We start from the raw sequence: 27,327 nt of genomic DNA, 5'->3' as shown, positions 1-27,327 counted from the left end.
TGGAACGGGGATAGTGATCAGTTGGAACGGGGATAGTGATCAGTTGGAACGGGAATGTGATCAGTTGGAACAGGGATAGTGATCAGTTGGAACGGGGATAGCGATCAGTTGGAACGGGGATAATAAACATCTGAAATGGAGATAATGATCAGCTGGAGCGGGGATAGTGATCAGCCAAAACGGGGATAATGATCAGCTGAAATGGGGATAATGATCAGCTGAAATAGGGGAAAATGATCAGCTGAAATAGGGATAATGATCAGCTGAAATAGGGGGAAATGATCAGCTGGAAAGGGGAAAATGATCAGCTGGAAAGGGGATAATGATCTGCTGAAACAGGGATAATGATCTGCTGAAATAGGGATAATGATCTGCTGAAACAGGGATAATGATCAGCTGAAATAGGGATAATGATCAGCTGAAATAGGGAGAATTATCAGCTGAAATAGGGATAATGATCAGCTGAAATAGGGTAATGATCAGCTGAAATTAGGGATAATGATCAGCTGAAATAGGGATAATGATCTGCTGAAACATGTTTCCACTTCACAATAACAGCACTTACAGCTGACCGAAGCAGAAATTTGTCGAACTGACTTGTTGGGAAGGTGGCATCCTATGGCTGTGCCACTTTGAAAGTCGCTGAGCTCTTCAGTAAGGGCCATTCTACTGCCAATGTTTGTCTATGGAGATTGCATGGTTGTGTGCTCGATTTTATAAACCTGTCAGCAACGTGTGTGGCTGAAATAGCCGATCCACTTATTTGAATTCATGTCCAAATACATTTTCTGTATAAAATGTCTATTTTCCAGCAGCTTTGACAGATATAGGTATCGTACCAAATGACACCCTATTCCCTACATAGTGCACTACTTTAGACCAGGGTCCACAGGGCTCTGGTCAAAACTAGTGCACTATAAAAGAAATAGGATGCCATTGGGACTGTTCTCTTCCTTTGTTTTCGGTGCCACAACAACATAGCTATTGGTTTGTCCTGTGTTAGGGACATTACCGGCCATCCCATCCTACACCTTAATAATTAACACCATTCTCCGATCAGTGTTATTGTTTATTGGCTGGCAGAGCGGCCCTCGGGGCAATGTGGAGGCTAGCTGTCTGTTCATGGGGGTGTCAAACACCTACCTGAATGGCTGGCTGCCTGGTTATCTGGATGGCTGACTGACTGACTGACTGAATGGCTAGCTGCCTGGTTACCTGGCAGGCTGGATGGCTGGCTGACTGACTGGGTAACTATCGGCAGATTCTGTCACATCTTCATCATTGAGGGCTGACTGACTGGATAACTAACTAACTGACTGACTGAAGGACTCTGAGCCGTAAGTTACTTATTGATTTTGTTGATTGCTGTGTGGATTTATTTGATACAATGCTTTTAAGTCAAACTCTTGTCAATGGTGTTGATTAACTAGGCCAGGGGGTAGGATACTATACTGACGCAATATGCAACAATTTTGAACATTTGACTGAGTTACATTTCATATAAGGAAATCAGTCAATTGAAATAAATAAATGAGGCACTAATCTATGGATTTCACATGACTGGGAATACAGATATGCATCTGTTGGTCACAGAGACCTTTAAAAAAAGTAGGGGCGTGGATCAGAAAACCAGTCAGTATCTGGTGTGACCACCATTTGCCTCATGAAAACCAGTCAGTATCTGGTGTGACCACCATTTGCCTGATGAAAACCAGTCAGTATCTGGTGTTTGCCTGATGAAAACCAGTCCTGGTGTGATTTGCCTGATGAAAACCAGTCTTTGATTTGCCTGATGAAAACCAGCTTTGATGCACCTGTACTGACCTCGCCTTCTGGATGATAGCGGGGTGAACAGGCAGGGGCTCGGGTGGTTGTTGTCCTTGATGATCTTTATGGCCTTCCTGTAACATTGGGTGGTGTAGGTGTCTTGGAGGGCAGGTAGTTTGCCCTCGATGATGCGTTGTGCAGACCTCACTACCCTCTAGAGAGCCTTACGGTTATGGGCGGAGCAGTTGCCGTACCAGGCGGTGATACAGCCCGACAGGATGCTCTCGATTGTGCATCTGTAGAAGTTTGTGAGTGCTTTTGGAGACAAGCCAAATTTCTTCAACCTCCTGAGGTTGAAGAGGCACTGCTGCGCCTTCTTCATGATGCTGTCTGTGTGGGTGGACCAATTCAGTTTGTCCGTGATGTGTATACCGAGGAACTTAAAACTTTACACAAATGAACTTTTAACAAGGCACACCTGTTAATTGAAATGCATTCCAGGTAACTACCTTATGAAGATGGTTGAGAGATTGCCAAGAGTGTGCAAAGCTGTCATCAAGGCAACCGCTCAGGAAGGAAACGCGTTCTGTCTCCTAGAGATAAACGTACTTTGGTGCGAAAAGTGCAAATCAATCCCAGAATAACAGCAAAGGACCTTGTGAAGATGCTGGAGGAAACAGGTACAAAAGTATCTATATACACAGTAAAAAGGACTCCTATATCGACATAACCTGAAAGGCCGCTCAGCAAGGAAGAAGCCACTGCTCCAAAACCGCCATAAAAAAAGCCACACTACGGTTTGCAACTCCACATGTGGACAAAGATTGTACTTTTTGAAGAAATGTCCTCTGGTCTGATGAAACAAAAGTAGAACTGTTTGGCCATAATGACAATATTTATGTTTGGAGGAAAAAGGGGGATGCTTGCAAGCCGAAGAACACCATCCCAACCATGAAGCACACCATCCCAACCATGAAGCACGGGCTGGCAGCATCATGTTGTGGGGGTGCTTTGCTGCAGGAGGGACTGGTGCACTTCACAAAATAGATGGCGTCATGAGAGAGGAAAATGATGTGGATATATTGAAGCAACATCTCAAGACATCAGTCAGGAAGTTAAAGCTTGGTCGCAAATGGGTCTTCCAAATGGACAATGACCCCAAGCATACTTCCAAAGTTGTGTCATAATGGCTTAAGGAAAACAAAGTCAAGGTATTGGAGTGGCCATCACAAAGCCCTGACCTAAATCTTATAGAACATGTGTGGGCAGAACTGAAAAAGCGTGTGTGTGCAAGGAGGTCTACAAACCTGACTCAGTTACACCAGCTCTGTCAGGAGGAATGGGCCAACATCCACCCAACTTATTATTAATTTAACATCCACCCAACTTATTGTGGGAAGCTTGTGCAAGGCTTCCCAAAATGTTTGACCCAAGTAAAAAAATGTTATAGGCAATGCTACCAAATACTAATTGAGTGTATTTAATCTCCTGACCCACTGGGAATGTGTTGAAAGAAAAAAAAAGCTGAAATAAATCACTCTCTCTACTATTATTCTGACATTTCACATTTTTAAAATTAAGTGGTGATCCTAACTGACCTACGACGGAATGTTTACTAGGATTAAATGTCAGGAACTGTGAAAAACTGATTTTAAATGTATTTGGCTAAGGTGTATGTAAACTTCCGACTTCAACTGTACATAGAGCAGCGCTCTAAGGTTCAGGGCAGGGTACTGGGGAGGAGGCCAGCTAGTAGGTACTATCTCCGTCGGGAAGCGGGGTGAACAAGCCATTGCTCAGGTCCTTGATGATCTTTTTGGGCTCCTTGTGACACCTGGTGCCTTAGATGTCCTGGAGGGCAGGCAGTGTGCCCCCGGTGATGCATTGTGTTGATCACAGCACCCATTGAAGAGCTCTGCGGTTGCGGATGGTGCAGTTTGCAGTTGCCGTGCCAGGCGGTGATACAGCCGGACAGGATGCTCTCAATGGTGCATCTGCAGAAGTTAGTGAGGGTGTTAGGGGCCAGGCCCGGATTTCTTCAGCCTTCTGAGGTTGAAGAGGTGCTGTTGCGCCTTCTTCCCAACACTGTCTGTGTGGATGGACTATTCCAGGTTGTCATTGATGTGCTCACTGAGAAGCTTGAAGCTTTTCTATGTGGATGGGGTCGTGCTCTCTCTGATACTTCCTGAAGTCCACAATCAGCTCCTTCATTTTGTTGTTTATTTTGTTACCTTTATTTAACTAGGCAAGTCAGTTAAGAACTAATTCTTATTTTCAATGACGGCCTAGGAACAGTGGGTTAACTGCCTGTTCAGGAGCAGAACGACAGATTTGTACCTTGTCAGCTCGGGGATTTGAACTTGCAAACTTTTGGTTACTAGTCCAACGCTCTAACCAGTAGGCTACCGTGAGAGAGAGGTTATTTTCCTGGCACCACTTCGCCAGGGCCCTCACCTACTCCCTGTCGGCTGTCTCATTGTTGTTTATAATCAGGCCTGCGATTTTAGTTTTGCGTGAATGCTGCAACCTATCCAGAAGGTTTTAGTTAGAATAATCCTCACACTGGGAACAACATCCTCTAAACCACTTCCTGATGAACTCTGTCACCGAGTCAGTGTATACGTCAATGTTATTCTCAGAGGCAACCCGGAACATATCCCAGTCCGCTTGATCAAGACAATCTTGAAGCATAGATTCTGATTGGTCAGAACAACATTGAACAGACCTTACCACGGGAACTTCCTGTTTAAGTTTCTGCCTATAGGAAAGGAGGAGCAGAATGTGGAGGAGTGTTCTGATTGGCCAAAAGGAGGGCAGGTGAGTGCTTCTTAGCCGTCCCAGTAGGGGGAGTAGCAATGGTCAAGAGTTTCTTGATGAACAAGTAGTGCAAGCGGTGTGTTGATAAAATTTTGGTAGCATTTTCCTCATATTTGCTTTATTGGTCCCAAGCTACAATAAATGCGGCCTCGGGATATGCGGCTTTCCAGTTTGCACAAAGTCCAATGTAGTTCCTTGAGAGCCGTCGCAGTGTCAACTTGGGGGGGAATATACACGGCCGTGACAAGAGAATTCTCTCGGGGGAGACAAAAGATAAGTCTGCATTTTATATTGAGGTATTCCAGATTGGGAGAATTGTTCCTGTACGTTAACACAATCACACCATGATAGTCAATCATGAAATATACACCTCTGTCTTTCTTCTTCCCGGAGAGTTCTATCTTTCTTCCTGTCCGCGTGATGTATGGAGAACCCCGCTTGCTGTATGGACGGGGACAGTATATCCGGAGAGAGCTATAATTCTGGAAACAGAGTATGTTACAGTCCCTGATGTCTCCCTGGAAGGAGATCCTCGGCCTGAGCTCGTCTACTTTATTATCCAGAGACTGAACATTAGCAAGTAATGCGTATGCGGTGAATAGTATGAACTCCCCCTGAGTCGGACTAAAAGCTCACTCCGTATTCCTCTTCTTCGTAGGCGGTGTCTTGGAGCAGCCCCTGAGATGAGTGAAAATGCCTCTGGGGGTATGAACATGACCATCTGATCATTTATCACTCCAGTGTTAATCTGCAAAACTGTATTATTCGCCTACCTCCTCATGCCTTTTGCACACATTGTATATAGACTGCCCATTTTTTTTTTCTACTGTGTTATTGACTTGTTAATTGTTTATTCCATGTGTAACTCTGTGTTGTCTGTTCACACTGCTATGCTTTATCTTGGCCAGGTCGCAGTTGCAAATGAGAACTTGTTCTCAACTAGCCTACCTGGTTAAATAAAGGTGAAATAAAAAATAAAATAAAAAATGAACAAAGAATCCACTTCAGGAAAGCCACATTTTTGGTCGTTACGCTGGTGACCGCCAATCTAATAACCATAAGTTGTTTTCGGCTATAGGTAATAATGCAAGAAAACGTTCTGAGCAAATAATGTAAGAAATAACACAACAAAAATACTGCAAAGTCGGTTAGGAGCTAGGGACAGGGTGACCTTGTCTGTCCGCACCATCTTGAAGTTAACTCCGCAACGAGAGCAATGCCGCAATGTCACAGCGTACATCAAAGTGGCGTGAGTGTGGAAATGGCTGGGACCACTCCTTGGAGACAAAGCACAATAGTGTTCTGCAGCGTATCAGCCCTGCCTTTGATGTTTAGTGTGTTCCAAATGGCAACCTATTCCCTATACTGTACACTAGAGCCTTAGGGGCTCTGGTCAACAGTAGTGCACTATATAGGGAATAGGGTCCCGTTTGGAGCACAGAGGTTGTGGGTTTTATTCCTGTCCTTTGAGAGCAGTATTTGATCTGCATTCTGCATGGCCTCCATTAGGACATCACAGGTTCATTAGGGAAGATCTAAACGCTTCCATATATCCTGCATCCTCCCCCCGGGGGGTTGAAATCCTGCCAATACATGCAAGGTTTGTTTCTTTCTACTCCACTCCCTAATCCTCTATTTCTTTATTTTCCTCTCCTCTCTACTCTCTCCTGAACTCATTGTACCTCACTGATCTGAGCTTCTTACTCTCTCTCTCTCTGTCCCCCTCACAGCCCTTCTCAGCAGACCAGCCAATAGAAGAACTAGGTCCCGTAGAGGAGGATGTGAGGGGGAGACAGGCTGTGGCGTGTCAGCCCAGTAAAGAGGACTACTACCGTCGCCTTAGCGACCCCGGCCGGGACTACTTCCACAATAACAACAAAACAAATATGGAAAGCTTAAAGGTGATTGGCTGACATACTGACAGTATGATACCGAGCTGATGGTTGGCATCTGAGTCTGGATCCTCTCTAGATGGGCTTCCCATCTGAGTCTGGATCCTCTCTAGATGGGCTTCCCATCTGAGTCTGGATCCTCTCTAGATGGGCTTCCCCTTTGAGTCTGGATCCTCTCTAGATGGGCTTCCCATCTGAGTCTGGATCCTCTCTAGATGGGCTTCCCATCTGAGTCTGGATCCTCTCTAGATGGGCTTCCCCTTTGAGTCTGGATCCTCTCTAGATGGGCTTCCCATCTGAGTCTGGATGCTCTCTAGATGGGCTTCCCATCTGAGTCTGGATCCTCTCTAGATGGGCTTCCCCTTTGAGTCTGGTTCCTCTCTAGGCTTCGTCCTCCCACTTCACAAGGTGGTGTATGTGCACGGTGATGAGCTTGATGCTCCTTTCCAATAAATATCGAGGGTCTTATTCTGGTGACATGATGATCGATGCTTGGCTGCCATTTGACAAATAAAAATAATATTCTCTTATCCATAATAATCTCATAATGTAGCTTGCCTACCCGTACTGTGTCTGCCAGCTGTTGGTGAGAGCGCACGTACCAAGACCAGAGTGAGCACATTTGCTATATAACAAAACTATCAGAGTTGAAAATGCGATGGAAACCAATTTCCTTGTATTTTTCATTCAGTACATGGGAATTTAACCGCAAACATTATCTTTATGTGCACTACGTCATCACACAGACTTTTATCAGCAAAAAATCTGTTTGATGGAAACACAGCTGTGGTGGGAAAATGTGCATATTATATTATGCAAATTTGATGGAAACCTAGCTTCTAACATAGCTACTAAACTAGCTTCTAACGTAGCTACCAAACTAGCTTCTAACATAGCTACTAAACTAGCTTCTAACATAGCTACTAAACTAGCTTCTTACATATCTACTAACGTAGCTACTAAACTAGCTTCTAACATAGCTAACAAACTAGCTTCTAACATAGCTACCAAACTAGCCCTTAAGGTATCTACTAACGTAGCTACTAAACTAGCTTCTAACATAGCTACCAAACTAGCTTCTAACGTATCTATTAGCGTAGCTACTAACCTAGCTACTAATCTAGCATCTAACCTAGCTACTAATCTAGCTACTAACCTATCTTCTAACCTAGCTACTAACCTAGCTACTAACCTAGCTTCTAACCTAGCTTCTAACCTATCTACTAACCTAGCTACTAACATATCTACTAACCTAGCTTCGAACATATCTACTAACCTAGCTACTAACATATCTACTAACCTAGCTACTAACATATCTACTAACCTAGCTACTAACATATCTACTAACCTAGCTTCTAACATACCTACAAACCTAGCTATTCTAACCTAGCTTCTAACCTACCTACTAACCTAGCTTCTAACCTAGCTTCTAACCGACCTACTAACCTAGCTTCTAACCTAGCTTCTAACCTATCTACTAACCTAGCTTCTAACGTATCTACTAACCTAGCTACTAACATATCTACTAACCTAGCTTCTAACATACCTACAAACCTAGCTCTTCTAACCTAGCTACTAACCTAGCTTCTAACATGGCTACTAATCTAGCTTCTAACCTAGCTTCTAACCTAGCTACTAACCTAGCTTCTAACCTAGCTACTAACCTAGCTTCTAACATAGCTTCTAACCTAGTTTCTAACCTAGCTTCGAAACCTAGCTACTAACTTATCTTATAACCTACCTACTAACCAAATCAAATTGATTTAAATAGCCCTTCATACATCAGCTGATATCTCAAAGTGCTGAACAGAAACTCAGCATAAGAGAGAGAGAGAGAAACTTAAATTCACACAGGACACCGGATAAGACAGGAGAAATACTCCAGATACAACAGACTAACCCTAGCTCCCCGACACATAAACTACTGCAGCATAAATACTGGAGGCTGAGACAGGAGGGGTCAGGAGACACTGTTGCCCCATCCGATGATAACCCCGGACAGGGCCAAACAGGAAGGATATAACCCCACCCACTGTGCCAAAGCACAGCCCCCACACCACTAGAGGGATATCTTCAACCACCAACCTACCACTCTAAGACAAGGCAGAGTATAGCCCACAAAGATCTCCGCCACGGCACAACCCAAGGGGGGGCACCAACCCAGACAGGAAGACCACGTTAGTGACTCAACCCACGGAAGTAACGCACCCCTTCTAGGGACGGCATGGAAGAGCACCAGTAAAGCCAGTGACTCAGCCCCTGTAATAGGGTTAGAGGCAGAGAATCCCAGTGGAGAGAGGGGAACCGGCCAGGCAGAGACAGCAAGGGTGGTTCTTTGCTCCAGTGCCTTTCCATTCACCTTTACACTCCTGAGCCAGACTACACTCAATCATCTGACCCACTGAAGAGATGAGTCTTCAGTAAAGACTTAAAGGTTGAGACCGAGTTTGCGTCTCTCACATGGGTAGGTGTTATGCAGGTGAATGAGGACCCAAAAGCGACTTAACTAAAACAGAGTCTTTATTCCAGTATAGACAAAAGCGATAATCCTGGATATTATCTAGGTGAAAGCAAACACAGGAAAACTGAAATCCACTCGTCAGTAGAGAGGAATGACTGGAGACGCGACCACAGACTGCAGGTCGCCTCGGGAAGGCATCGGCCGTAGCTGACAATGACACCTGCTCACACGCAGCATCTGAAGAAGGCAAAACACGACAGGGCGGAACAAGGACACAGAACAGCGAACATCATACAAGGATCCGACAAGGACAGAAGCGGAAAACAGAGGGAGAAATAGGGACTCTAATCAGAGGGCAAAATAGGGGACAGGTGTGAAAAGAGTAAATGAGGTAGTTAGGAGAATGAGGAACAGCTGGGAGCAGGAACGGAACGATAGAGAGAGAGAGCGAGAGAGGGAGAGAGGGAGGGGGAGAGAGAGGGATAGAAAGAGGGAAAGAACCTAATAAGACCAGCAGAGGGAAACGAATAGAAGGGAAGCACAGAGACAAGACATGATAATAAATGACAAAACATGACAGTAGGCAGACTCCATATAAATGGAGCTCTATAGGAGAAAGCCCTGCCTCCAGCTGTTTTCTTAGAAATTCTAGGGACAATTAGGAGGCCTGCGTCTTGTGACCGTAGCATACATGTAGGTATGTACGGCAGGACCAAATCGGAAAGATAGGTAGGAGCAAGCCCATGTAATGCTTTGTAGGTTAGCAGTAAAGCCCTTGCCTTAACAGGAAACCAGTGTAGGGAGGCTAGCACTGAAGTAATATGATCCAATTTTGGGGTTCTAGTCAGGATTCTAACAGCCGAATTTAGCACTAACTGAAGTTTATTTAGTGCTTTATCCGGGTAGCCGGAAAGTAGAGCATTGCAGTAGTCTAACCTAGAAGTGACAAAAGCATGGATTTATTTTTCTGCATCACTTTTGGACAGAAATGTATGATTTTTATAATGTTAAGTAGATGGAAAAAAGCTGTCCTTTAATTTGTTTGTCAAAAGAGAGATTGGGGTCCAGAGTAACGCCGAGGTCCTTCACAGTTTTATTTGAGAGGACTGTACAACCATCAAGATGAATTGAAAATCTCTGTTTCTTGGGATCTAGAACAAGCATCTCTGTTTTCTCCCACTTTAAAAGTAGAACGTTTGCAGCCATCCACTTCCTTATGTCTGAAACACAGGCTTCCAGCGAGGGCAATTTTGGGGCTTCACCATGTTTCATTGAAATGTACAGCTGTGTGTCATCCGCATAGCAGTGAATGTTAACATTATGTTTCCGAATGACATCACCAAGATGTAAAATATATAGTGAAAAGAATAGTGGTCCTAAATCGGAACCTTGAGGAACACCGAAATGTACAGTTGATTTGTCATAGGACAAACCATCCACAGAGACAAACATATCTTTCCGACAGATAAGATCTAAACCAGGCCAGAACTTCTCCGTGTAGACCAATTTGGGTTTCCAATCTCTCCAAAAGAATGTGGTGATCGATGGTATCAAAAGCAACACTTAGGTCTAGGAGCACGAGGACAGATGCAGAGCCTCGGTCTGACGCCATTAAAAGGTAATTTACCACCTTCACAAGTGCAGTCTCCGTGCTATGATGGTGTCTAAAACCAGACTGAAGCATTTCGTATACATTGTTTGTCTTCAGGAAGGCAGTGAGTCGCTTGCGCAACATCTTTTTCTAACATTTTTGAGAGGAATGGGAGATTCGATATAGGCCGATAGATTTTTTCTATTTTCAGGGTCAAGGTTTGGCTTTTTCAAGAGAGGCTTTATTACTGCCACTTTTAGTGAGTTTGGTACACATCCGGTGGATAGAGAGACGTTTATTATGTTCAACATAGGAGGGCCAAGCACAGGAAGCAGCTCTTTCAGTAGTTTAGTTGGAATAGGGTCCAGTATGCAGCTTGAAGGTTTAGAGGCCATGATTATTTTCATCATTGTGTCACGAGATATAGTACTAAAACACTTGAGTGTCTCTCTTGATCCTCGGTCCTGGCAGAGTTGTGCAGACTCAGGACAACTGAGCTTTGGAGAATACTCAGATTTAAAGAGGAGTCCGTAATTTGCTTTCTAATAATCATGATCTTTTCCTCAAAGAAGTTCATGAATTTATTACTGCTGAAGTGAAAGCCATCCTCTCTCGGGGAATGCTGCTTTTTAGTAGCTTTGTGACAGTATCAAAAATACATTTTGGATTGTTCTTATTTTCCTCAATTAAGTTGGAAAAGTAGGGTGATCGAGCAGCAGTGAGGGCTCTTCGATACTGCACGGTACTGTCTTTCCAAGCTCGTCTGAAGACTAACCTAGCTACTAACCTATCTTATAACCTAGCAACTAACCTAGCTACTAACCTAGCTTCTAACATAGCTTCTAACCTATCTACTAACCTAGCTTCTAACCGAGCTACTAACCTAGCTTCTAAGCTTGCTACTAACCTAGCTTCTAACCTAGCTGCTAACCTAGCTTCTGACCTAACTTCTGACCTTGCTACTAACCTAGCTTCCGAACTAATTTCTAACCTAGCTTCTAACCTAGCTTTTAACCTAGCTTCTAACCTATCTACTAACATACCGTCTAACCTAGCTACCGTCATTGATTATTTGTCTCTATATATCACATAGCCTCAAGGTTTGAGAGGTGGGCCAGTACCCAGTGGGTTGCCAATTCAAATTCCAAGGCTGATGGGGAAATGTTGTATATCCCATGTAGGCATATCCTATATCCCAAAGATTCACCATCTCTTTGTTTTCCTGCCCAGCAACCAGAGACAGAGGAGTACCCTCAGGCTCAATACCCTGCTCTTCTGCCTGAACCCACCTCATCATCCTCTCAACCACAACCATCTGCCATCTCCAGTGTACAACATGTTATAGTGGCATCAACAGGTGAGGGTTAACACCAGTTAGTTATGATACCAGTATCCCAATATTTTTGACATGGCAAAAAAATGAAAACACAAAGCAGACCAAATACTTTGGTCCTTTGAAAACAAAAAAAATGTATTGTGTTCTATAGGTCGGGAAATAAATACATGTGATTCTGGATGACAACATAATATGTTTGTTTCCGACATTAGGGTTGTTTTCCTACAGAAGGAATACTAACGACTATCACAATACAGGCATCGTCCCGACCAGTTTAGTGTCATACCAGTATTGCGCTCTATTTCTACTTCGTTTATTAATTTAAAAATTGTTTTAACTTAGCAAGTCACTACACGTAATAGTTGGTTTGGGAATTGATTTCACCATTGGTTCAGTTCAATCATTGGTCAATCCATGACGTTTGGGAAATGATGTTTTGTGTCTGTTGCCATGTGTTAACACGAGTAGGACACTGCTCTCGTTAACAAACACATCTGTCACTGTTTTATTTCAGTTGTGAAAACTTTAACTCAAAGCAGTGAGGAGGTGAACACTGTCCATCTGACCAAGGTTTCAGACAAAAACCTCCTGGCTGGTACAATCAACGGCGTCAAAGGGCTCCTGACAGAAATGAAACCATCAGAGCTAGTATCAACACGAGCAGTAAGCATCACTTTACCAACCCCTTTATGTGTCTCTTCCTGTTTTTTAGGATGATATACCAGGCTGTTATACTTATAAATAGTTGGTCTTCTTTGTCTTCTACAGAATAAGATAGTAGTGGAAGAGATGACTGTTGATCTCACCAAAGTTCAGCTGGGTGGAAAGAAGCTCCTTTGTGAATTGAAATCCTCACCAACTGCAGTAGTTAGTTCTTTCTCAGATATATACAGTGCCTTGCAAAAGTATTCGGCCCCCTTGAACTTTGCGACCTTTTGCCACATTTCAGGCTTCAAACATAAAGATATAAAACTGTATTTTTTTGTGAAGAATCAACAACAAGTGGGACACAATCATGAAGTGGAACGACATTTATTGGATATTTCAAACTTTTGTAACAAATCAAAAACTGAAAAATTGGCCTTTGACTTTGACTTGGCCATTCTAACACCTGGATATGTTTATTTTTGAACCATTCCATTGTAGATTTTGCTTTATGTTTTGGATCATTGTCTTGTTGGAAGACAAATCTCCGTCCCAGTCTCAGGTCTTTTGCAGACTCTTCCAGAATGGTCCTGTATATGGCTCCATCCATCTTCCCATCAATTTTAACCATCTTCCCTGTCCCTGCTGAAGAAAAGCAGGCCCAAACAATGATGCTGCCACCACCATGTTTGACAGTGGGGATGGTGTGTTCAGGGTGATGAGCTGTGTTGCTTTTACACCAAACATAATGTTTTGCATTGTTGCCAAAAAGTTCAATTTTGGTTTCATCTGACCAGAGCACCTTCTTCCACATGTTTGGTGTGTCTCCCAGGTGGCTTGTGGCAAACTTTATACGACACTTTTTATGGATAGCTTTAAGAAATGGCTTTCTTCTTGCCACTCTTCCATAAAGGCCAGATTTGTGCAATATACGACTGATTGTTGTCCTATGGACAGTGTCCCACCTCAGCTGTAGATCTCTGCAGTTCATCCAGAGTGATCATGGGCCTCTTGGCTGCATCTCTGATCAGTCTTCTCCTTGTATGAGCTGAAAGTTTAGAGGGACGGCCAGGTCTTGGTAGATTTGCAGTGGTCTGATACTCCTTCCATTTCAATATTATCGCTTGCACAGTGCTCCTTGGGATGTTTAAAGCTTGGGAAATCTTTTTGTATCCAAATCCGGCTTTAAACTTCTTCACAACAGTATCTCGGACCTGCCTGGTGTGTTCCTTGTTACTCATGATGCTCTCTTTGCTTTTAACGGACCTCTGAGACTATCACGGTGCAGGTGCATTTATACACTTTCGGTGGATTGTATTTATCATCATTAGTCATTTAGGTCAACATTCGATCATTCAGAGATCCTCACTGAACTTCTGGAGAGAGTTTGCTGCACTGAAAGTAAAGGGGCTGAATAATTTTGCACGCCCAATTTTTTCAGTTTTTGATTTGTTAAAAAAGTTTGAAATATCCAATAAATGTCATTCCACTTCATGATTGTGTCCCACTTGTTGTTGATTCTTCACAAAAAATACAGTTTTATATCTTTATGTTTGAAGCCTGAAATGTGGCAAATGGTCGCAAAGTTCAAGGGGGCTGAATACTTTCGCAAGGCACTGTATATTTTTTTTGTACAGATTTTGAACCGAACGCTTTTGTTTTGTTGTTCTTGAACTGAGACAGAAACATGATGCTGATGAAAGCCATTGCATTGGATTTCCTCTTTGCTCTTCCTCAGATATTTGTGTTTTTTTGTATTAATACTCCTTATAATTATAATTAATTATTAATCTGTTGTTATTATTGTGTTCGTATTAAGGACATCCTGATCATGAAACAAGTCCTGCTGTGTCTGCAGTTGTCCTAATATGGACACCGTATGTGAATGATGAATGATATAGCTTTGTCTTCAACAGAGTAAGATGGTGTCATTTTCCACAGAAGAGGTCAAACCTTCTGAACAGTCTTTTGTTGATCCGACCCAAAATGTCCTTGGGATCGGTGGCAAAAAACTCCTCTGTGAAATCAAGTCTCCAGAAGCTTCAACGAATGCTGTAATTAATTAACTCTTCACTCTCTGATATCTTGTTTCTTTTCTTGGACTAATCTATTTGACCAAGTTTTTTTTAACTGATGTGCGGTATTGCCTCTGTCTTCAACAGAGTAAAATGGTGGTGAGACATACATTTTCGGCAGACGGAATCAGTCAGAACAAACCTTCCGAAGAAGTGATTACAGTTGATCTGACCAATAACGTTACACTTGGTGTCAAAAAGCCCCTCACTGATATGAAGTCTTCAGCTGACGCAGCGCACGCAGTAAACACTGACTTCAGATTTCCTCTTCTGTTGTTTCAATTTATGTTCTTAGACTTGTACCGCCAAGCTGTCATAACGGAATGAATGTTAACTTTCTTTGTCTTAAACAGGGTAAGATACTGGTAAAGGCTGAGGTAAAAACTGTTGATCTGGCGAAGGCTTCTGACAAGAATCTCCTGGCTGGCAAAAACCTGCTCGGTGACAAAAAGTTCCTCGACAACATGAAATCCATCACATCTCTGAAACAGACAGAAATATCCACAGTAGCTGTAGCACAAGCAGTAAGCATCACATCACTTCTCTTTAAAAAATATATATATTTTCTCTACTTGGGCTGATACTTACTTACTTAGTCCTCTTTGTCTGGTGTGTGACATAAGGCAACAAATCTTCTGCCACTGGAGTCTGTCTTTGGCCAGTTTCTGCCCTGTCCCACGAGAGACCCATCTTCTGCCACTGGAGTCTGTCTTTGGCCAGTTTCTGCCCTGTCCCACGAGAGACCCATCTTCTGCCACTGGAGTCTGTCTTTGGCCAGTTTCTGCCCTGTCCCACGAGAGACCCATCTTGTCCACTGGAGTCTGTCTTTGGCCAGTTTCTGCCCTGTCCCACGAGAGACCCATCTTCTGCCACTGGAGTCTGTCTTTGGCCAGTTTCTGCCCTGTCCCACGAGAGACCCATCTTCTGCCACTGGAGTCTGTCTTTGGCCAGTTTCTGCCCTGTCCCACCAGAGACCCATCTTGTCCACTGGAGTCTGTCTTTGGCCAGTTTCTGCCCTGTCCCACGAGAGACCCATCTCGTCCAGCTCAGTCTCCATATTGGACTAATATAACAAGCTGTTATACTGATGGTAAATTGGTGTTGATATTGTTTTGTTCACCAACAGAACAGGATGGTAGTTCTGCCCACGGAAGAGGCCAACCTATCAGATATTGACTATCTGGTTCCCACCCATGACGAGCGGGGTCGGCCAATCGCTGAGTGGAAGAGACAGGTCATGGTGCGTCAGCTACAGGCCAGGCTATTGGACGAGGAGGACCAGAGGAGGAAGGTGAGGCACTCTGATTTCATATTCCAATACGGTCACAGCCCTGATTGGATATCTCATGATGCTGTATGGTCACATCAATAGAGCTGGCATGTTATTCGTAGTCATTACACCAATCAGGACATAAAGAGATAGATTCTCAGACCCAGATTAAATCTACTAATTTCTTGTGTTGTGTTCCAAAAAACAAACTCATCCCTCATCGTGTGTATGTCAGTGATATGACATGTACTGTATATTTAAAAAACTCCTCAACCTTTGTAGGAGAATGGGAACAGCACTTCCAAAGCGGTGAACTGGAGGTACTCACAGGCCCACAACGCTATCCTGGGCCCGTTTGGAGAGCTGCTGACCGAGTACGACCTGATTTACCTGGAGAAGCAGATTCAGAACGTGTCCAACCAGAAAAACTGTGAAGGCTATGAGACAGAGCTAGCTCGCCTGGCTGAGGAGCTCAGGACCATCCTGCCAGCTCCCATCGTCAACATCACAGCCAGCACTCAGTTCAGAAACCCCAACCAGGAGTCTCAGGTTTGAGTTTATTTGACAACAACATATTCATCAGTGTATATACCACAGAGATCCTATTAAATTATACATGTAATTCTATTTTACAAACATGAACAATGTTTCTAGAATCATACAATGAAGTCAATTACTTATTTCCATTGTAATCCCTTAATTAAGGTCCCTCTGCCCGTGTGGTGCAACCGCATCTCAGGCATCGTAAAGAGCATGTCCCTGCTGATGGCCAACCTGGCAGACGGGCCGTACTCTAAGATGCCCAACACAGAGCTATCCACTGTGTTCTCCCAGAGCCCAGACAGACCCACCTCTACCCGAGGGCGCAGGGAGAAGATAGAGTCCGAGATCCAACAGTTTGGGGTGTCCGTCCGGAATCTGAAGTCCAACTTTGAAGGTCATGAACAAGACAAAGAAGAAGAGGTCCACACGATGTCAGCCACACAGGAGGAAGGCCTGGGGTCAGAGGTCAGAGGGAACAGAAGAAGAAGAGGTCAACACGATGTCAGCCACACAGGAGGAAGGTCTGGGGTCAGAGGAACAGGAACAGAAGAAGAAGAGGTCAGTCAGCCACAAGGAGGAAGAGAGGTCAGAAACCAGGAACAGAAGAAGAAGAGGTCCACACGATGTCAGCTACACAGGAGGAAGGTCTGGGGTCAGAGGTCAGAGGAACACAGGAACAGAAGAAGAAGAGGTCCACACGATGTCAGCCACACAGGAGGAAGGTCTGGGGTCAGAGGTCAGAGGAACACAGGAACAGAAGAAGAAGAGGTCCAGACGATGTCAGCCACACAGGAGGAAGGCCTGGGGTCAGAGGTCAGAGGAACACAGGAACAGCCCAAAGAGATGAACCCAGTCCCCGCAGCTGACCGGAACAGTGACTCCGGAATAGCCTGCGATGACGACATGTGCGACGTTAGGGAAACCACCACCAGTCTACGGAAGGAACGTATCGTGGTGCTGTTCCTGGGCCACTGGAAGAAGTCCGCCTACACGGTGACCCTGAAGACCAGAGAGGCCGAGAGGAGAGCCAGTGTGGAGGAGGTTGGTGGTAAACCTGGTGGGACAGATGGCACGGGACCACAGAAGGGATCCCAGATGCCTCTGGGACATTTCTTCAAACAGAGGAGTGTCATCAACAAGATGATTGGTGATTGGAGGAGCATGATCTCCAGCGTTCCGTCTCGCCAGATCCGCCGTCTCCACCGGCAGCAGGCACCATATTCCCCTGAACAGTTCCTCCCCAAGGTGAGACACTTTATACACACACACACACACACACTTTATACACACACACACACAGACACTTTATACACACACACACAGACACTTTATACACACACACACAGACACTTTATACACACACACACAGACACTTTATACACACACACACACACAGACACTTTATACACACACACACAGACACTTTATACACACACACAGACACTTTATACACACACACACAGACACTTTATACACACACACACAGACACTTTATACACACACACACACACAGACACTTTATACACACACACACAGACACTTTATACACACACACAGACACTTTATACACACACACACAGACACTTTATACACACACACACAGACAGACACTTTATACACACACACACAGACACTTTATACACACACACACAGGCACTTTATACACACACACACACACACAGACACTTTATACACACACACACAGACACTTTATACACACACACACAGGCACTTTATACACACACACACAGACACTTTATACACACACACACACACACACACACACACACACACACACACACACACACACACACACACACACACACACACACACACACACACACACACACACACACACACACACACACACACACACACACACACACACACACACACACACACACACACACACACACACACACACACACACACACACACACACACACTTTATACACACACACACAGACACTTTATACACACACACAGACACCTTATACACACACAGAGACACTTTATACACACACACACACAGGCACTTTATACACACACACAAAGACACTTTATACACACACACACACACACACACACAGACACTTTATACACACACACAGACACTTTATACACACACACAGACACTTTATACACACACAGAGACACTTTATACACACACACACACAGACACATTATACACACACACACACAGACACTTTATACACACACACACAGACACTTTATACACACACACAGACACTTTATACACACACACACACAGACACTTTATACACACACACAGACACTTTATACACACACACACAGACACTTTATACACACACACACACACACAGACACTTTATACACACACACACACAGACACTTTATACACACACACACACACACACAGACACTTTATACACCCACACACACAGAGACTTTATACACACACACACACAGACACTTTATACACACACACAGACACTTTACACACACACACACAGACACTTTATACACACACACACAGACACTTTATACACACACACACAGACACTTTATACACACACACAGACACTTTATACACACACACACAGACACTTTATACACACACACACAGACACTTTATACACACACACACAGACACTTTATACACACACACAGACACTTTATACACACAGACAGACACTTTATACACACACACACAGACACTTTATACACACAGACAGACACTTTATACACACACACACAGACACTTTATACACACACACAGACACTTTATACACACACACACAGACACTTTATACACACACACACAGACACTTTATACACACACACACAGACACTTTATACACACACACACAGACACTTTATACACACAGACAGACACTTTATACACACACACACAGACACTTTATACACACACACAAACACTTTATACACACACACAGACACTTTATACACACACACACAGACACTTTATACACACACACAGACACTTTATACACACACAGACACTTTATACACACACACACACAGACACTTTATACACACACACACACACACACACACACAGACACTTTATACACACACACAGACACTTTATACACACACACACAGACACTTTATACACACACACACACAGACACTTTATACACACAGACAGACACTTTATACACACACACACAGACACTTTATACACACACAGAGACACTTTCTACACACACACAGAGACACTTTATACACACACAGAGACACTTTATACACACACAGAGACACTTTATACACACACACACATACACTTTATACACACACAGAGACACTTTATACACACACACACACAGACACTTTATACACACACACACAGACACTTTATACACACACACACACACACACACACACACACACACACACACACACACACACACACACACACACACACACACACACACACACACACACACACACACACACACACACACACACACACACACACACACACACACACACACACACACACACACACACAGACACTTTATACACACACACAGACACTTTATACACACACACACAGACACACACACACACACACACACACACACACACACACACACACACACACACACACACACACACACACACACACACACACACACACACACACACACACACACACACACACACACACACACACACACACACACACACACACACACACACACACACACACACACACACACACACACACACACAGAGACACTTTATACACACACACACACACACACAGACACTTTATACACACACACACAGACACTTTATACACACACACACACACACACACACACACACACACACACACACACACACACACACACACACACACACACACACACACACACACACACACACACACACACACACACACACACACACACACACACACACACACACACACACACACACACTTTATACACACACAGAGACACTTTCTACACACACACTGATTGTGATTCTGAATCTGATTCTAATTCCTCCACAAGGTGGATGGGGCGATGGTGGACTATGACAGTCTGACCCTTGACCTCTTTATGCTGGGGTACTTCCACATCCTGGAACTGGAACTCCCCGCGGACGAGAGGAAGATGAGACACCTGCTGTGCTTTGAGGTGTTTGACCACGTTGGTCATTTCACCTGGCATAGCATCCGGGAGTTCCACAAGGCCGTCATGATGGACATCGAGGCCGGGAACCGTGAGTGGAAGGACGGCTTCGAGGACATTAAGGCCAAGTTCTTTGGGAACGCGTCAACGACTCGGTGTGAACTGCCAGAGGTAGAGAAACAACAGTTTCCACCAGAGGTCAGGCCTGTGCCCATAGTCATCCTCCAAACGCCGACACCAGATGAAGGGGCTCTGATTAAACAAGGAACAGACATTTCCAGTTTCAGCAATGATGAGATTTGCAAATACATAGACAGGAGTTTCACTTTCTGGAAAGACAAGGAGGCAGAGATTTTTTATTTTGAGTAGTAATTGTTTTCACTTGACCTTCTTTTTTAAAATATATATTTTTTAAATAATTGGTAGTCTTCCGAAGTCAAGTTATAGTTATGTAGTCTGCTGATATCAAGTTATAGTAAAGGGATGGGTGTACTGTAAGGGCATTTTATTTTGAGTGTGAATACCTTTGTGTTCTTTGTGAATAGTTGTAACAGCTCTTATTATTTAAAGAGAAAAGTAAGCCTACAGTAAACTTTCCAACCTTAGAAACAGGTCGTCAGATGTACTATAACAATAAAGAAGCATAAAGGACTAGTGTCACGTGATTTCCTCTGAGAAGAGCCAGTCTGTACACCTATTGATAACATGGGTTTTTCCTTCGTCACTCATCACACTGACACGTATCGGCATCGATACTATTAGCATGATGTCACTTTGTACCATGATGTTACATAGTGTAAAAGGAAAACTTTGAGATTCTGGCAATGATGTGTAACTCCACCAAAGTCAGACTAACTTCCCGGACACTATTTTTATGTCTCCGTGTTCAGTATGAAGAAAGTTAAGAGGTAGTTCCGCAAGACAATGCTAACTAGTGTTAGCGCAATGACTGGAGAACTGTGGTATCTGCTACCATAGTCTTCCAGTCATTGCGCTAACAGTAGTTAGCAACTGCGCTAACGCTAGGTTAGCAACTTTCTTCAAACTGCATGCAGAGACATAAAAATGGTATCCACAAGTTCATCTGACTCTGGGGAAATAGATAAAGGACATCATTGCCAAAAATATTTTTTTTAAGCATAAAGTTTACTACAAGCTTCAGCTTGCCTCATTAAATAAAAGGTCAAATGTATAAAATAATAATTATAAATTTACTCCTTAGATCTATGTGCGTGTGGAGTGGGATTTTTGGCGCAGAAAACACCTTTTGGTAACATGATATCGGGAAACATTTGTTTTTGTTTTTTTGTCTTCTCATTTTGTGAAAGCAAGGAAGAGTCACCTACCCTTGCTAGTAGTTGCTAGCTGGCTTTAGCCTGGCTAAAAACATAACCTTTTCAGCTTTCCATGTGAAATAATCCAATTTATAATAACAAAAAATATGTCCTGGGAAATATTGTTAAACTTGCCTGTGTAACTTAAAACATAATCCCAGTTTAATATACTGCCTGTGTATTCACATCCCAGCTAATAATAGAACACCACATTTTGTTGATGTAGAAAAAAAGCACATGGTTAGCCAGCTGGCTACAGCAGGTTCTAGCATTTCACAATAGCCTGTAATCACTAGTTAATACTGCTAAACAACATTCCTTTTTGGTGGATTCTTGTTGTTTGGTTTACCTTTTGAACAGTCACTGAGATTATATTTGGTTATCAATGGGTTACTTTAAAATAGGTTACTTTGATGAATAGCCTATATAGCCTATAGATCATATCCATGAACCAAGTGAAAACATTGGCCCCACGGCTGCGGAATGAATGACACGGCGCGTCTCAATTTTCACGTAGTAAAAAAAAAGGACGAATGCCAGACCGTATTACAAGGTCCCTGTGTGAGGAAAACGCAGCGCTCCGAATCTTTGAATTCACATAAAGCTTGTAGTAAGCCTCTCACATCTCTACCCCAAAAGGCAAGGGTATTACTGTATCTCCTCTCTGCTGCTGTTAGCTCTGACTCCACAGCTGCTAGCTCTGACTCTACAGCTGTTAGCTCTGACTCTACAGCTGTTAGCTCTGACTCCACAGCTGCTAGCTCTGACTCTCCTGCTGTTAGCTCTGACTCTACAGCTGTTAGCTCTGACTCTCCTGCTGTTAGATCTGACTGACTCTCCTGCTGTTAATTCTGACTCTCCTGCTGTTAGATCTGACTGACTCTCCTGCTGTCAGCTCTGACTCTACAGCTGTCAGCTCTGACTCTCCTGCTGTTAGCTCTGACTCTCCTGCTGTTAGCTCTGACTCTACAGCTGTTAGCGCTGACTCTCCTGCTGTTAGCTCTGACTCTCCTGCTGTTAGCTCTGACTCTACAGCTGTTAGCTCCGACTTTACAGCTGTCAGCGCTGACTCTCCTGCTGTTAGCTCTGACTCTCCTGCTGTTAGCTCTGACTGACTCTACAGCTGTTAGCTCTGACTGACTCTACAGCTGTTAGCTCCGACTCTACAGCTGTCAGCACTGACTCTCCTGCTGTTAGCTCTGACTCTCCTGCTGTTAGCTCTGACTGACTCCACAGCTGTTAGCTCTGACTCTACAGCTGTTAGCTCTGACTCTACTGCTGTTAGCTCTGACTCTCCTGCTGTTAGCTCTGACTCTCCTGCTGTTAGCTCTGACTCTACAGCTGTTAGCTCTGACTCTCTTGCTGTTAGCTCTGACTCTACAGCTGTTAGCTCCGACACTCCTGCTGTTAGCTCTGACTCTCCTGCTGTTAGCTCTGACCTACTCTACAGCTGTTAGCTCTGACTCTACAGCTGCAGTCTACAGCTGTTAGCTCTGACTCTACTGCTGTTAGCTCTGACTCTCCTGCTGTTAGCTCTGACTCTCCTTCTGTTAGCTCTGACTCTCCTGCTGTTAGCTCTGACTCTACAGCTGTTAGCTCTGACTCTCCTGCTGTTAGCTCTGACTCTACAGCTGTTAGCTCTGACTCTCCTGCTGTTAGCTCTAACTCTACAGCTGTTAGCTCTGACTCTCCTGCTGTTAGCTCTGACTCTATAGCTGTTAGATCTGACTCTCCTCCTGTTAGATCTGACTGACTCTACTGCTGTTAGCTCTGACTCTACTGCTGTTAGCTCTGACTCTCCTGCTGTTAGCTCTGACTCTCCTGCTGTTAGCTCTGACTCTACAGCTGTTAGCTCTGACTCTCCTGCTGTTAGCTCTGACTCTACAGCTGTTAGCTCAGACACTCCTGCTGTTAGCTCTGACTCTCCTGCTGTTAGCTCTGACCTACTCTACAGCTGTTAGCTCTGACTCTACAGCTGCAGTCTACAGCTGTTAGCTCTGACTCTACTGCTGTTAGCTCTGACTCTCCTGCTGTTAGCTCTGACTCTCCTGCTGTTAGCTCTGACTCTCCTGCTGTTAGCTCTGACTCTACAGCTGTTAGCTCTGACTCTCCTGCTGTTAGCTCTGACTCTACAGCTGTTAGCTCTGACTCTCCTGCTGTTAGCTCTGACTCTATAGCTGTTAGATCTGACTCTCCTCCTGTTAGATCTGACTGACTCTACTGCTGTTAGCTCTGACTCTCCTGCTGTTAGATCTGACTGACTCTACAGCTGTTAGCTCTGACTCTACAGCTGTGAGCTCTGACTCTACAGCTGTTAGCTCTGACTGACTCGACAGCTGTTAGCTCTGACTGACTCTACAGCGGTTAGCTCTGAATCTACAGCTGTTAGCTCTGACTGACTCGACAGCTGTTAGTTCTGACTGACTATACAGCTGTTAGCTCTGACTGACACTACAGCTGTTAGCTCTGACACTCCTGCTGTTAGCTCTGACTCTCCTGCTGTTAGCTCTGACTGACTCTACAGCTGTTAGCTCTGACTCTACAGCTGCTAGCTCTGACTCTACTGCTGCTAGCTCTGACTCTACTGCTGTTAGCTCTGACTCTACTGCTGTTAGCTCTGACTCTACTGCTGCTAGCTCTGACTCTACAGCTGTTAGCTCTGACTGACTCTACAGCTGTTGGCTCTGACTCTACTGCTGCTAGCTCTGACTCTACTGCTGTTAGCTCTGACTCTACTGCTGTTAGCTCTGACTCTACTGCTGTTAGCTCAGACTCTACTGCTGTTAGCTCTGACTCTACAGCTGCTAGCTCTGACTATGCTGCTGTTAGCTCTGACTCTACAGCTTTTAGCTCTGACTGACTCTACAGCTGTTAGCACTGACTGACTCTACAGCTGTTAGCTCTGACTCTACTGCTGCTAGCTCTGACTCTACTGCTGTTAGCTCTGTCTCTACAGCTGTTAGCTCTGACTCTACAGCTGCTAGCTTTGACTCTCCAGCTGTTAGCTCTGACTCTACTGCTGTTAGCTCTGACTCTACAGCTGCTAGCTTTGACTCTACAGCTGTTAGCTCTGACTCTACTGCTGTTAGCTCTGACTCTACTGCTGTTAGCGCTGACTCTACAGCTGCTAGCTCTGACTCTACTGCTTTTAGCTCTGACTGACTCTACAGCTTTTAGCTCTGACTCTACTGCTGTTAGCTCTGACTCTACAGCTGCTAGCTCTGACTCTACTGCTGTTAGCTCTGACTCTACAGCTGCTAGCTCTGACTCTACTGCTGCTAGCTCTGACTCTACTGCTGTTAGCTCTGAATCTCCTGCTGTCAGCTCTGACTCTACAGCTGTTAGCTCTGACTGACTCTACAGCTGCTAGCTCTGACTCTACTGCTGTTAGCTCTGACTCTACTGCTGCTAGCTCTGACTCCACAGCTGCTAGCTCTGACTCTACAGCTGTTAGCTCTGACTGACTCTACAGCTGTTAGCTCTGACTCTACTGCTGCTAGCTCTGACTCTACTGCTGCTAGCTCTGACTCTATTGCTGTTAGCTCTGACTCTACAGCTGTTAGCTCTGACTCTACAGCTGCTAGCTTTGATTCTACAGCTGTTAGCTCTGACTCAACTGCTGTTAGCTCTGACTCTCCTGCTGTTAGCTCTGACTCTCCTGCTGTTAGCTCTGACTCTACAGCTGTTAGATCTGACTCTCCTGCTGTTAGATCTGACTGACTCTACTGCTGTTAGCTCTGACTCTCCTGCTGTTAGCTCTGACTCTCCTGCTGTTAGCTCTGACTGACTCCACAGCTGCTAGCTCTGACTCTCCTGCTGTTAGCTCTGACTCTCCTGCTGTTAGCTCTGACTCTACAGCTGTTAGCTCTGACTCTACTGCTGCTAGCTCTGACTCTCCTGCTGTTAGCTCTGACTGACTCTACAGCTGTTAGCTCTGACTCTACTGCTGTTAGCTCTGACTCTCCTGCTGTTAGCTCTGACTCTCCTGCTGTTAGCTCTGACTGACTCTACAGCTGTTAGGTCCGACTCTACTGCTGCTAGCTCTGACTCTACAGTTGTTAGCAGTCTACAGCTCTACAGCTGTTAGCTCTGACTCTCCTGCTGTTAGCTCTGACTCTACAGCTGTTAGATCTGACTCTCCTGCTGTTAGATCTGACTGACTCTACTGCTGTTAGCTCTGACTCTCCTGCTGTTAGCTCTGACCCTCCTGCTGTTAGCTCTGACTCTCCTGCTGTTAGCTCTGACTCTACAGCTGTTAGCTCTGACTCTCCTGCTGTTAGCTCTGACTCTACAGCTGTTAGCTCCGACACTCCTGCTGTTAGCTCTGACTCTCCTGCTGTTAGCTCTGACCTACTCTACAGCTGTTAGCTCTGACTCTACAGCTGCAGTCTACAGCTGTTAGCTCTGACTCTACTGCTGTTAGCTCTGACTCTCCTGCTGTTAGCTCTGACTCTCCTGCTGTTAGCTCTGACTCTCCTGCTGTTAGCTCTGACTCTACAGCTGTTAGCTCTGACTCTCCTGCTGTTAGCTCTGACTCTACAGCTGTTAGCTCTGACTCTCCTGCTGTTAGCTCTGACTCTATAGCTGTTAGATCTGACTCTCCTCCTGTTAGATCTGACTGACTCTACTGCTGTTAGCTCTGACTCTCCTGCTGTTAGATCTGACTGACTCTACAGCTGTTAGCTCTGACTCTACAGCTGTGAGCTCTGACTCTACAGCTGTTAGCTCTGACTGACTCGACAGCTGTTAGCTCTGACTGACTCTACAGCGGTTAGCTCTGAATCTACAGCTGTTAGCTCTGACTGACTCGACAGCTGTTAGTTCTGACTGACTATACAGCTGTTAGCTCTGACTGACACTACAGCTGTTAGCTCTGACACTCCTGCTGTTAGCTCTGACTCTCCTGCTGTTAGCTCTGACTGACTCTACAGCTGTTAGCTCTGACTCTACAGCTGCTAGCTCTGACTCTACTGCTGCTAGCTCTGACTCTACTGCTGTTAGCTCTGACTCTACTGCTGTTAGCTCTGACTCTACTGCTGCTAGCTCTGACTCTACAGCTGTTAGCTCTGACTGACTCTACAGCTGTTGGCTCTGACTCTACTGCTGCTAGCTCTGACTCTACTGCTGTTAGCTCTGACTCTACTGCTGTTAGCTCTGACTCTACTGCTGTTAGCTCAGACTCTACTGCTGTTAGCTCTGACTCTACAGCTGCTAGCTCTGACTATGCTGCTGTTAGCTCTGACTCTACAGCTTTTAGCTCTGACTGACTCTACAGCTGTTAGCACTGACTGACTCTACAGCTGTTAGCTCTGACTCTACTGCTGCTAGCTCTGACTCTACTGCTGTTAGCTCTGTCTCTACAGCTGTTAGCTCTGACTCTACAGCTGCTAGCTTTGACTCTCCAGCTGTTAGCTCTGACTCTACTGCTGTTAGCTCTGACTCTACAGC

At 44.6% G+C, this 27,327-nt stretch overlaps 1 protein-coding gene across 1 annotated transcript in view; it reads left to right on the top strand.

Annotated features, from left to right (window-relative positions):
* The window catches only part of espnla (espin like a), a 43,470-nt gene extending 22,313 nt beyond the window's left edge, over positions 1-21,157 (top strand). The window contains 7 exon segments of the mRNA XM_046299820.1: positions 6,315-6,485; positions 7,030-7,088; positions 14,880-15,108; positions 15,711-15,875; positions 16,137-16,436; positions 16,524-17,642; positions 20,426-21,157. Of these exon segments, the coding sequence (XP_046155776.1) occupies positions 6,315-6,485; positions 7,030-7,088; positions 14,880-15,108; positions 15,711-15,875; positions 16,137-16,436; positions 16,524-17,642; positions 20,426-20,914 (2,532 nt within the window). The 3' untranslated portion in view covers positions 20,915-21,157.
* The last annotated feature ends 6,170 nt before the right edge of the window (positions 21,158-27,327 follow it).

The sequence above is a fragment of the Oncorhynchus gorbuscha genome, linkage group LG15, assembly GCF_021184085.1.
Source record: "Oncorhynchus gorbuscha isolate QuinsamMale2020 ecotype Even-year linkage group LG15, OgorEven_v1.0, whole genome shotgun sequence".
Taxonomy (NCBI): Eukaryota; Metazoa; Chordata; class Actinopteri; order Salmoniformes; family Salmonidae; genus Oncorhynchus; species Oncorhynchus gorbuscha.
Note: the sequence above shows the minus strand (reverse complement) of the source record. Positions and strands in the feature narration are given on the sequence as shown.